Source organism: Solenopsis invicta, chromosome 11 (genome assembly GCF_016802725.1).
Source record: "Solenopsis invicta isolate M01_SB chromosome 11, UNIL_Sinv_3.0, whole genome shotgun sequence".
NCBI lineage: Eukaryota > Metazoa > Arthropoda > Insecta > Hymenoptera > Formicidae > Solenopsis > Solenopsis invicta.
Genome location: NC_052674.1, coordinates 1,057,440 through 1,069,688, shown reverse-complemented (window position 1 = coordinate 1,069,688; position 12,249 = coordinate 1,057,440). Strand labels below are relative to the sequence as shown.

The following is a 12,249-nucleotide window of genomic DNA, read 5'->3' as shown; positions in this document are numbered from 1 at the left end:
ACGTATTGGAAGTTGATGCGGCGTGAAAATTAACTGGAAAGTCATTGACCGACAGACATATGCGCGCGCGCGTGCACTCATACCACGCACGATTATATGACATGCCTGGTTGTTATGTCTGTAGCGTATAATATGAATGTAATAAAATGCGATTTCTCAGTAGCACATATTTTACAGCACATTCTAGGATATGATCTACAAATACCTATGAGATATAACAGTCAATGAAATGGTGCATTATTGTAGAAAGTGTAGAAAGATGAACGTTAATCAACTTATGCGCGTAATCACGTTCATAGCCATATGGTTTTTCTTTTTTTTAATAAAATTCTAGAACAGTTCATAGTTTATATTTGGGAATTAAATGATCATGTCCCTTATACAAATGCCGTGATAAACAATAGAAGATGCGACATCTGTCCCGTTCATTTATCATGTTTTTGTCAACTCTCGGAACGCGCATCTGTACAGTAAATATATATTATGCCGTCGATAGAAATCGTAAAAGATAAGATAGTCAAAAAAGAATATAAAATAAATATTTAATTATAACATAATGGAAAGTCGTATATTATGCAAATCGCGTAATTTTCGTAATATGATACTATGGTTGTATATTTATTGAAATATTTCCTCGTGAACGAAATAAATGGAGAAGAAAAAAGAGAAAGAGAAGGGAAGATAAATAAGGAGAAAGGAAAAAATAAAAAAGCAGAAAATGTGTATGCGCGCGCGCGCGCGCGTGTGTGTGTGTGTGTGTGGAAAGATGGATGATGAAATATTCAATCTAAATTGACTATTTACTTGAAGATGATTTACGATATGATGATCTAATAAGTTTAATAAGTTAAGTTACTTCAATTATTAAAATTAGTAGAAATTAAAATATTACGGATGCCGTAGCGCATTCGTCTATTGCGTATTCCGAAATTATCGCTTAACTTGAACCAAATAAACATCTCTGTTTATTTTTTCCTTTCTATATCATTTCTTTAGCCGATTAAAATTAATTTGTCAATACCAAATGAGAAAGAAAGTAGAGAATGAAATGAAAAGTCTTCCCGATGTTTGATTACTTCTGACTTATATATTACCGTATTTTACAAAAAAAGTTGCTAATTTTTTTTAAGCATGTATATGAAAAATAAATGTACAAGCAATTTTACTACTCGAGATAATAATTTAATGTTGATATATTTTGCACACAAATTATTAATAAACTATAAATATTAAAAAGCTATTCTCTTTCTACAATTTTTTCTATAGCTTATACGTGCGTGTGTGTCTGTGTGCGCGTGCGTGCGTGCGTGCGCGCGCGCGCGTATGTGTGTATGAAGTTGTAAAAAAGTTTCTATTTTATGCTCATAATAACACTTTTCAAAGCACTTTGATTCCAACCTATATACATATATTTTGCAAGAATACACGATATGATACTCGAGGAGAGTAAAAATAGGTACGTAACTCGAAAAGTCACAAAGATCTTGCAATTTTGTTTTATTGTATTAAAAGTGATAAAATTAGACAGTATGTATAATTGTACAATAATGATCAATCGTTGATTTATTGATATTTAATTGTTATAAAAATAACTTACATTTCCTGTATTTCACATAAATGAAATATCGCGTGATGTGAGTGAAACAAACTGAAATACTTATCCTATTTCTTAATTCTTAAACACGTTTATTGGGACGTTGATACTTGTATTAAAAAATATGGTCTCAGCTGCATGTCGAGATCAAGATCTAAACGTCAAGATCAAGATCTAAACACAATGAGTTTTTGCATAGCGTCAGTCATTAAGTATCTGTAAAATAGAGAGAGATATTATGTAAATTGATAGTTTTAAAAAAATTTACTTCCAAATGAGTCAACTGCCATACAGCACAGAAATTTGCAACAACATTGCGTATTGCAATGCAATATTGCAAAAACATTGCAAAGATTTTTTTACGAAATTAGCAATACAATTTGAACGACACTGTGAAAAATAATGTTATCTTATATTTTGCTTGTCCACGAGCGTTATATGCTACTATGCAGATAAATACGGCAAAGTTCTATTTTTCTTAAATAAAAAACCACAAGTTAGAATATAAAAGGCGCGCAGCATTATGAGATTTTTCACATACATTCTAATGAAATGATTTCTTGAAGGTAAGAATCTCCAAAATCGAGTTTGAAAACGAAAGTGAGATGTATTTTGATAGCAACAGTTTTAGTTCTTCTGTGTAAAAATTAATTCGGAGACATACTCCTGGAAGTTACATATCCGTGTCAAAATGTAATATAATAGCATCTGAAATGTTATGAAACACATAAAAATATATTGTAATATTGATTGCGATGATGTAATAACATTTCGCAACTTTCTTGCGATGAAATATTTATATCTTTTTGCTGGCAATGTTGCTGTGACAATCTTTCTGTGTGCCGTATGGATGAAAACGTCGACGTAGTACATGTAAAATTTTCGCCGAACGTACACGTACAATTTTGATTTGATTCGCGTTCATTTTCACTCCTTACTTGAAGGATTACGATAAATGTGCTTGCATTCGGCACAATCTGCTTTGTTCGCGGTTTTGTAGCTCGACAACTTTGCCCGTGCGATTAAAGCAAAAGGTCACGGATAAAATAACTTGCAATCATATTCGTATTTATATCGACATTCGCACGATTGTCAAGTAGCGGATAAAAGCGCGGACCGTAATTTCTCTCGCTTTAAATACTCCATTATTATCATTATTGTCATTATTATTATTATTATTATCGTTATTATATTAATAATATTAATATAATTATTATTATTGTTATTATTGTTATACGAAAAGGAATCGAGAGAATTATTTTTTGAATGCTTCGTTAAGTACAAAGGAAGGTAAGAAAATATGTAAGAAAAATTATATTTTCTTGGGTATTGTCAAAGACCCCATTCATCGTATTCATTCGTATATATATTATCTTAGTACACAGCTGAGTACACACTTACAATTAGCGAACAAACAGCGAACGCGAACGTTCGTTGTTCATATTCAGCAAGTGTAGAAAGAATCTCAAAGAATACTGCAGAGACAGAACGTCCGTCGATTCGATTCGTGTTTGGGTTGATTCCTTTATGAGGCGATACGTGAAAGAAAATTCATGCACGATCGATATGAACGCTTATACGTGTGCAATGCTTGCTGCTGTTCGTTTGCTATAAATGTATCGCTCAGCTTTATACGCCCATTTAACGCATATTTAACATATCAAACAAACGCATTTAATTTTACGGTTTCCTCCAAATCGAGTACGAGAACCATAAGGAAACCTAGGGAATAATGAAGTTATTCCCTATAAGGGTTAAACATATAATACGGATATACATACATACATACATACATACATACATATATATATATATATATATATATATATATATATAGTCGATAACCTTTTACAGAAATGCTACCGTAATAAAATGTTACGCAATAATTACTGTTAGGTAAATCTTATCACTATGCTGTTATCGGTTGTTACATATTATTTTTTAACTGAAAACTGCTAAAAATTGTTTAATGTGTTCGCTGTGTTCCTCGATCGTGACTGACAATGAACAGTACTGCAATTTCTTCGACAGTTACATTTGCATGTTAAGGTACGTAAGCGATAATAAAGTTCTGTTTGTTATTACCGTAAGTACAATTACATATTATTAAATGATCTTTCCTCGTCACTTTAAAAAGTAAAATATTTATACAACTATATATATTGATTATCCTATTATGTTTTATATTAACTAAAGTAAATTATATACTTGGAGACGTATATAATATCTATACGCCTCCACGGGACATAATAGTGCACAAGATGTCCGTAAATGTTTTATTTTTTCTCTCTATACTAAAAATATATACGTTGTTTTGCAACGTCTTATATCATATGTCTTAATTAAATATTATAACACACAGATATTTTAATTTTCATATAGTATATCCCTTAAACATATAAGTAGGTCTGAGAGATCCCGTATGAAGTTTCGAACGCTTGCTGTGTGAAGACGGAATGAGATAGAAGGTTCGGACCAGAACGTAAAAAAAGTTTGAAATCTCCTCTTTCGATTGATATGGTTGATCAACTTTTTTAGTCAACTAGAATTCAGACGGCACGGCAGTAAAGTTTTGTTAGGGTCAATGAGACCCATATAGTGTGTGAGTGAAACTTTTTTGTGAGTAATCTTGTGTAAAAAAACTGGACAAAACACGTTCAAACAGATCCATACGCGTATGTTACTCTGTCTAAAGTTAAAATACTATAGTGCCGTGAAAAAAGAGGACTTCTGCGTAGGGTCCGAAATAAATTATCAAACACATTAATTTTCAATTTTAGACATCTTGAGTTAATCAAAAATACCTCATATTCGCCTTGTTACGTAAGTATATTTTTTAATAGAAATGGCAGTGACATAATTTTATTTTTTTTTATTTTGTTTTTTTGAAAGTATGACTCTTTAGCTTTGAAACGCCGTATCTTAAAGTCCTTAAGTTTTTTGGTGCAGAAATATGATTTTTCAAAGGAAAAGTGGATTTTTGGACAATTTCTCATTTTTGCTTAATGATTTTTTTTTATAACTTCATAATAAACTATTTTTCGACAATGCCGATTATGCAGCCATATTTCTGAGATTCTAAACTTTCATCTGAAAAAAAAGATGATTAAAAAATATCGATTGGAACCAAAGTTATAGCTTCTCAAAGTTGAAAAAGTCTCCCAGACCCGAAAATGTGTTTACGTATTTTACGGAACCGGTATTTAAGGGATGTATGTGTGTGTGTGTGTGTGTGTGTGTATGTGTATAAAATTAATAAAAAAATATTCTTAATTAGTTAATTAAAGACGTGCAATAATGTACTTTTATTTATATTGCGTGTTCCAAGTCACTTAAAAGAAATTTTGAATTAATTTTTGGAAAATAAACAAGTTTTGTGCGGTATCCCATAATGCGGTGCCTCGCATAAACAGAATAGTAAAGTTAATACACGCTTCCAATAAAACAATAATTTCGTCCTTTGTTGCTTGTAATACAAGTTTTTCTCATAATAGACATTCCAAACAATATTTTAGTATAAAACCAAGTAATTGGTTTTTTCTAAATATGTTTAAACCTTACTGTGTGCCCATTATGCCCCGGTTCCCCCTATCTACAATTCTATAGATAACGGTATGCGGTCGATCGACGATTGAGACAAGTTCTTAATTGCGCTGCAAATTTAGCGTGCGTTAAATATAGTAATATTAAACAATTTTATAAGATGTATTTCGAAAGTAAACGTAAATTTCAAAATAGTTAGTTGAACGTTTAGTGTACATGCTGATACGCAAATCGATCCTCGAATACGAATGTAATCGATAAATGAGTTTGAAAGTTAAAGTACATCGTGATAGCGCAAATAAAAGTAGAAAAGATACAAGGATCAAATATATGTACATATATGTGACTTTCGAGATACATGAAAGTATGGAGATACGATTAATTGATAGTTATATCGTTAATCGCCGCTTTGCATTCTCTCATTGTGGGAAACTATTAATGCGCGAATGTGATCCAAGCATCGTTTGCGAGCGAGTTTATTCGAAGAAAAGAAAGTCTGTGTATGAAAAACATACATATATATATATATATATATATATAAAACTTTTCACCTCGTATAACGGGTGAAAAGTTTATTCCTGGCTATAAAATTGATCCGAGAAGAAATTTCCTCTTTCTGGTGGGGGATGATAGTCAAATTCGTTGCGCGCGTGCGCCATTTGTACACTCGTGATAATTTCAACTTTGATAATAACGAGGATTCGGTGTAATCAAGGAGAAAATCACTGTCGAGACGTACGGTGAAGATGTCGAATCGAAGAATCCAAGGGTCGAAGAGTTCAAAAGTTGGCCCAGCTGACAGATCGCGAAGGCGAACGACGATGGCGTTCGTGTGTGTGTGTGTGTGTGTGTGTGTGTGTGTGTGTGTGTGTGTGTGTGTGTGTGTGTGCGTGCGTGCGTGCGTGCGTGCGTGCGTGCGTGCGTGCGTGTGCGTGCGTACGTGTGCGTGTGTGTGGTAACCGAGTTGGCGTGGCGAGTAGATTCCGATGACGAGACACGAGACCTCCTATCTGCCGCCGACCTCGTCTCAGATCGTTGTCATTTTGGGAGCCTCGATGTCATCCGCCGTCGTGTTTTGGCGACAGCGGTACACGTACGCGCTCGCGGACAGATCGTCCCCAACGCGCACACACTTGTAGCTTTCATTCAGGCACACGCAACTGCGCAAATCAAGCGGAGAAATCTAATCAGGAACGAACGGGGGCAATCGAATAGGAAAGTCACGTAGTCGTTGACAAAAATCTCTCAACTCGCGCGCGACCCGTACGCTATACTTCTCTTCTCTACATCGTTATTTCATCATACACACCTCGCGTTTGTGCCTTGTGACTCTTCCCCGTCTTCTATCTCAACGATTTTTCTTTTCTTTTTTTTCCTTTTCTTTTAACAATTGACAATTTTTCAAATTTGTTAAAATTCTTACTTTTACGTACGACATAAATTCAATTTATAATTAACAAGCAATTCTTTTTTTAATTTATCCCAAGTTATCGTCTTATCGATTCTTGGCTATAAGTCGATCCTTTTGCCTCCCAGACACGCGTATCGAATTGCCTTTGACATTATTATAATAAATGACAAGGTAATAGTAGTAATAATAGTTACAATTAACTTACGTGTTTTTCATAAAATAATCGACGTTACGCGTATATGGACTGTAGACCGACCATCCGCAGGGTGCGTTATGACAAATTCGTTTTGACGCATCGTCTTCGTCATTGTTTTCCGTGGCTCGTGGAATCCTTGCGTTAGAGTCTCGCAACAGTATTCGCTGCAACAGTTTCTGTAATTAAACATACCGAATTTGTTGTAGTTAGAAACAGAAATGTGTGTAGCGGCGATAGCGCGCGCGCGCGCATATGTGTATGGGGAAGGGGCACTTCATTTTCAATTAAATGCCAATATTTAACTTTAATACCGTCGGTCAAAATATACCGCTTACTTTTCATATGAATAAATCATACAAACTAAAAAGTTGCTAGCATCTCGCGATTAATCACCGTCTCTCCTAGTTATCTCTGATATATCATACCTATATTTGGACGAGAAACGTATCATAAGCACTCTCTATCTGCAGCTTAACAAATTATTCGATAATTTATTTGACGATTCGGTTCTTGTGGATATCATCGAGAACTACTTATAACTTATACCATCAAAGAGGGGGAGGGGGAAGGGGGGAGCTTCTATTTGAGGAAGAATCGTGCACGATCGTACACAGATCGTGTCTTAAAAATTATTGCATGCTTATTGTTTCCTGCAAAATTACAAACTTGTCAAAAAAAATCACACAAAAGTCACATTTACTAATGATTGCAAACATTCAGCGATCTTACATAAATTTCTACGTAACAAGCTAATTAATTAATTTAAAAAACAATTGCAATTACGATAAAATATACAAAATGTAACCCTAGCTCCGTACAAATGGGTCTGACGAACTTTATGCGAGTACTCATTTTTTTGCAATTTTGAGCAACACAATTTTTTTTTAATTGTAATTTTTTGAGAATAAAATATTTTTGATTCGGGTCAGACTCTCAGATATCGATTTCATATATTATAAGCTAAAAAATATGCTTTCTGTTCAGAGATATAGCATATCAAAATTACAGGCTCCCATAAACCCATAGGTGAGGAGGAAAGTAACCAAAAATATATGGGGAGCTAGGGTCAACTCTCAATGATGACTTTGTGACAATTTTAAGTTAAGAGGGTTTAGATATTGCGAAATATCGTATGTGTTTCCGTCTGGTAAAGCAAATCAGCAACGAAAATAAGAGAGAGAGAGAGAGAGAGAGAGATGCAATGACGCACGTTATACGTTAATGACGTTAACGTTATTTCTTGAATGAAGAGTAGCAATCCAATAGCGCAATTTACAAATCCGCAGACTCGATAGCCTCTCATGTCAAGCGCGATATTGTCTCGCGTGATATCGCTCTGTCGCCTTCTCCTAAAAGCTATCTTCGTTATTTCGATCCGACCTAGGAAATACGACGTAGGAAAGATTTTTCTACAGATATATTATTATATTGTATATACAATCTGGAAACGAATGTTCGATCGACGTGCACTTGGTATTTTACTTGAAAGGAGAAGGCTAGCGTCGCCGCGCCGCGTCGCGTCTTATGTACCTATAACTTATAGTCTCTTATCATCGCGGCATCGTCGACACGATAATTCAATCGCGTGGCTATAAGTGTAACAATGCGATTGTAACTTGACGAGTAGTGAACTCTGAATGGATGTACATTGAAATTTTTTTACGTTTATGATTAAAGTCATAAGAGCGGGCTGCACTCTCTCCTATAATCTATAATCCTATATGTAGTCTCCTACAATTAAATTGATGTAAACTTTGTATCTTTTCAGAGATTAATCATGCGTGATCTCGTGGCAGCTGGTATACTCTCTCACAGCTGCAACGAGATCCATAAGAAACGCGCATAGTGTAAAATTGCCGTAGAATCATAGCTCATGTGATTCGATTCAATTTATGATTTGTTCTTTATCAAATAGCGAGCGACGAGCAATGAGCGAAGGAAGACGGGGCGACTCGATAAATTCGATTCATGAATGAAACTACTCAGACTGCGAATGCGTCAGCGTGCCGATAGTATTCAATATAGTATGCATATGATGTACCTAAATATTCTTGAACGCGTTGCTCAAAAGCACAAATAAGCCTACTAAAAATTGACATTCTACTCTCTTCACACGTACCATACGTATACATATTACACAGTATATCAGTATGGAGAAATTTAATCGCTTTCGCGATTGAAAATCATTCTAATCGTTAAATTTAAACGGAGCAAAGTTGCACATCTTCATGTAGAGAATCAAACTATATATAATGGTGAGACTGATTCCATTTCTCCCAACACCATCCGACCGATTTTATAAGTGCATTGAAATCAATCTCGTGTAACTAGATTACGCATGAATTTTTATATTTATGAAATGTATTCCAACATCAATTACATGACATGAAGTGTCTCGAGGAAAACGTGAAACGTGAAAAGAACGTAATCGTTCTTTTATCGTCTGTCATATGGATATTTACATTAAACGTGTTTAAACAAAACCGGTAAAAAAAACTACATAATTTCTCAAAAAAAGACAATGTTCTCATGTTGCTCCCCCCCCTCTCTTTCTCTCTCTTTCTCTCTCTATCTATTCATTCTATAGCAACGCGCACGCGAATCGTGGTGACTACACATTACTTCCGTTGACTATTACGGATCATCTCTTTTCTTTTCCTCCTCCTCCTCCTCCTCCTCCTCCTCTTTCTCACTTTGTCGCCAATGTCAACTCCTTTACTTCTATCTTAATTCGTACATAGCAAATTGTATTCAGCAGTTCATCAGATTTTTCTTTTATGTTACATTAATCATTCACCATCATTTTTGGAACGTCAACTCGTAGTCGAATCTTACCTCGGAACGAACCACCGCCGCCGTATCGATAACAGCCGGATAGCACAGCGTAACGACGAGGATGACGATGAAGAATATTCGCACGTTGCGGTAACTCGTTTTTACTTTCGGACTCGACATTTCCATTTATACGTAGACACACACAAAATTCTCGGAGATGATACCAAATTTGTTGCGCCTTGCCGCTTGCAATACGTGTATTGGATGCTACAGGATCTGTGGGGGTGTACTTTTGCGTGGACGCGTTTGCCCTTATCGCGATGCGACGAGTCCTCGATGTGACGAATCCTCTTCACGTGCACGTTGGCGAAATAACGCTTAAACACTATACTGTAAACAGTGTAAACGGCGTGAGGCAGCGTGAAGCGGCGTGAAGCGACGGCGTACGGGATTCAAATGACGCGAAACGCGAATGTTCGGTTTCTTCCGCTGAGACTCTGCTGACAAGTTCTCGCGCAGCAGAGCTCCACAGCAGGCTGTTTGCAGGAATATTCGCGGGAACGTAAACGCGACGAAGTTTGTTTTATTCGTTGAATTCAAAAATGTCAGAAACGTCAAAATATAGAAACGAAATGCGTCTCTCTCTCTCTCTTTCTCTCTCTCTCTCTCTCTCTCTCTCTCTCCCTCCCTCTTTCTCTCTTTTTCTCTTGGAGGAGATGCTCTTTTTTCACTTAAAATATACCAGGAGATCGCTGCACGCTCTCTCTCTGTCGTCAGTGAATGAGTTATACGCCGGATGTCTTCGGAAGACTTAACACCTAGACTGTCTTCTTCTATAGAATGAAGACGCTTTTGAGTCATCAGAGGTTTATATAGGCTGGACTAGCTGCTGCCAAGCTTGTGGAAAGAGGGGGAGAAAGATTTAGGCAGAGAAACAAGAAGAGAGAGAAAAAGAGCGAGAGAAACGTACGGAGAGGGAAGCCGCCGCGCGCGAGAAGCGAGAACGACACCAATATGACGAGAGAAAAGAAGAGAGGGAAACTACTCTTAGACGTTACAATAACAATAGTGATGATGATAATAATAATAATAACGACGACAACAAATGCGTGTAATAAGACAACTACGCGATTTTTCATTTAACTAGCTTCGATTCGTTTCGTCCTCATGATTAACAAGATCGATAGATCTCGTGGGTGCACGCGCGTGGAGCACGTGTGCTTCAATAGCGGGGAAAAATAGTGTGTTTTCTTTTGGCGCGTGCGCGTGTCGATCGTTTTTGCTAACCTCTTTGCATTCGTTTCTTCATCCGAAACGAGAGATCCTTTATTCCTGCTTTATCTTTGTTCCGCATACTTTTTGAAAAAAAAGAGAAAGAGTCACTACGCATTACTATCTGAAAATGTACAATGAAGAGTGCTTCTCCTATAAAACGTATCGATCGTTTTTCAAACTAGAAATTAGTAAATTGTATTTCAATAGATTCTATCGCGTTTCGTGTTATTTCTTTTTCATCCTTAATTCGTTATCTTGGAAAACACATGCATCATTGTATTAACATATATCATTTCGTACAAGAAAACATGAAATATTTCAGCGATACATTGATCGACACACACACGCGCGCGCACGCACGCACGCACGCACGCACGCACGCACGCACGCACGCACGCACGCACGCACACACACACACACACACACACACACACACACACACACACACACACACACACACACACACAGAGAGAGAGAGAGAGAGAGAGAGAGAGAAAGAGATTAAAACATCTCTACGTCATTAATTAGAGAGGCAGAATTGCGTTTCTAAAATGCGTGTTTTTATTCATTATGTCTGATGTAATATCACTTGGAAAACTGGTAAACGACACAAGAGTAAAACTTGTGAATGAAAAACGTGGGGATCTAAAATAAATGACATAACGAAATTTTTAACGTGTGTGATGAAATACACATGTTACTGCTTAGATAAACGAAATTCAAATAAGCGGGCCGCTCCGTTTACATATAAACAGTTAAAGTTTCATGTTAGTGCGCGTGCGCGCGAAATTTCTGATAGAAAAGATTCGATATGAAGATATATAGATAAAATAATTTGTTTCTTAAAAAATATCTTGACATTCTTTTTAGCAAAGCATATTTTAACAAAAATTTGTCGCAAGGCAAGATGCGCGTGGTACATGATCTCTCGTAATAAATATCTTGTTTTTCAATTTGATCTTACTTTTCATCGCAATGCACCTATGTGTCAAATGAAAATTTGCCTGAAGTGAATGTTTCTTAAACCAAATAGGATTTTCTTCTCAAAAAGCTTCCAAAGAAGCTTATCTGGTTTTATTAAAAGGTTCCAACGGGTCTTGAAAAACTTGAACGTTTCCACTTTGACATTGAAACAATCGTCTCGTCTTATTCTGCTACTATTAAGATATTTTTCAGTAGTAATAAACTCAAGCAACTTCAGCTTTGTAAAGCACAAACAAATTTCTTCATCGTTGACAATTTTCCCTATTCTTTTAATTTAACCAATCGACGTAGAATGCGTGTTCGTCATAGGTCACGCTCTCGGACGTGCCGTTCGAGTTGGGATCTAGGATCGAGGCATTGACGCGATCCTGGGTCGTGTTGCATCGATGAAGCGTTGCAACGATTATTATCGTTTGAGAAAGGCCCGCGAGAACTTTGCGCTCGTCCATGTTTTTATCTTTCTATCTTTCT

The 12,249-nt window shown here is 36.1% G+C and overlaps 1 protein-coding gene across 3 annotated transcripts; it reads right to left on the bottom strand.

The window, feature by feature from the left end:
* Positions 1-313: 313 nt before the first annotated feature.
* LOC105197784 lies at positions 314-10,374 on the bottom strand. Of its 3 annotated transcripts, none has more exons than XM_026136286.2 (3): positions 9,580-10,373; positions 6,754-6,920; positions 314-1,810 (listed from the first exon to the last, which is right to left on the bottom strand). In XM_026136286.2, the coding sequence occupies exons 1-3, from the start codon at positions 9,703-9,705 to the stop codon at positions 1,762-1,764; spliced, it is 342 nt and encodes a 113-aa protein (XP_025992071.1). In that variant the 5' UTR covers positions 9,706-10,373; the 3' UTR covers positions 314-1,761. The 3 variants fall into 3 exon arrangements, with proteins under 3 accessions (XP_025992071.1, XP_011162644.1, XP_039311131.1); XM_011164342.3 differs by lacking the exon at positions 314-1,810 and adding an exon at positions 5,096-6,297 and having other exon boundaries at positions 6,754-6,908; positions 9,580-10,374; XM_039455197.1 differs by lacking the exon at positions 314-1,810 and adding an exon at positions 5,096-6,297 and having other exon boundaries at positions 9,580-10,372.
* Positions 10,375-12,249: the final 1,875 nt, after the last annotated feature.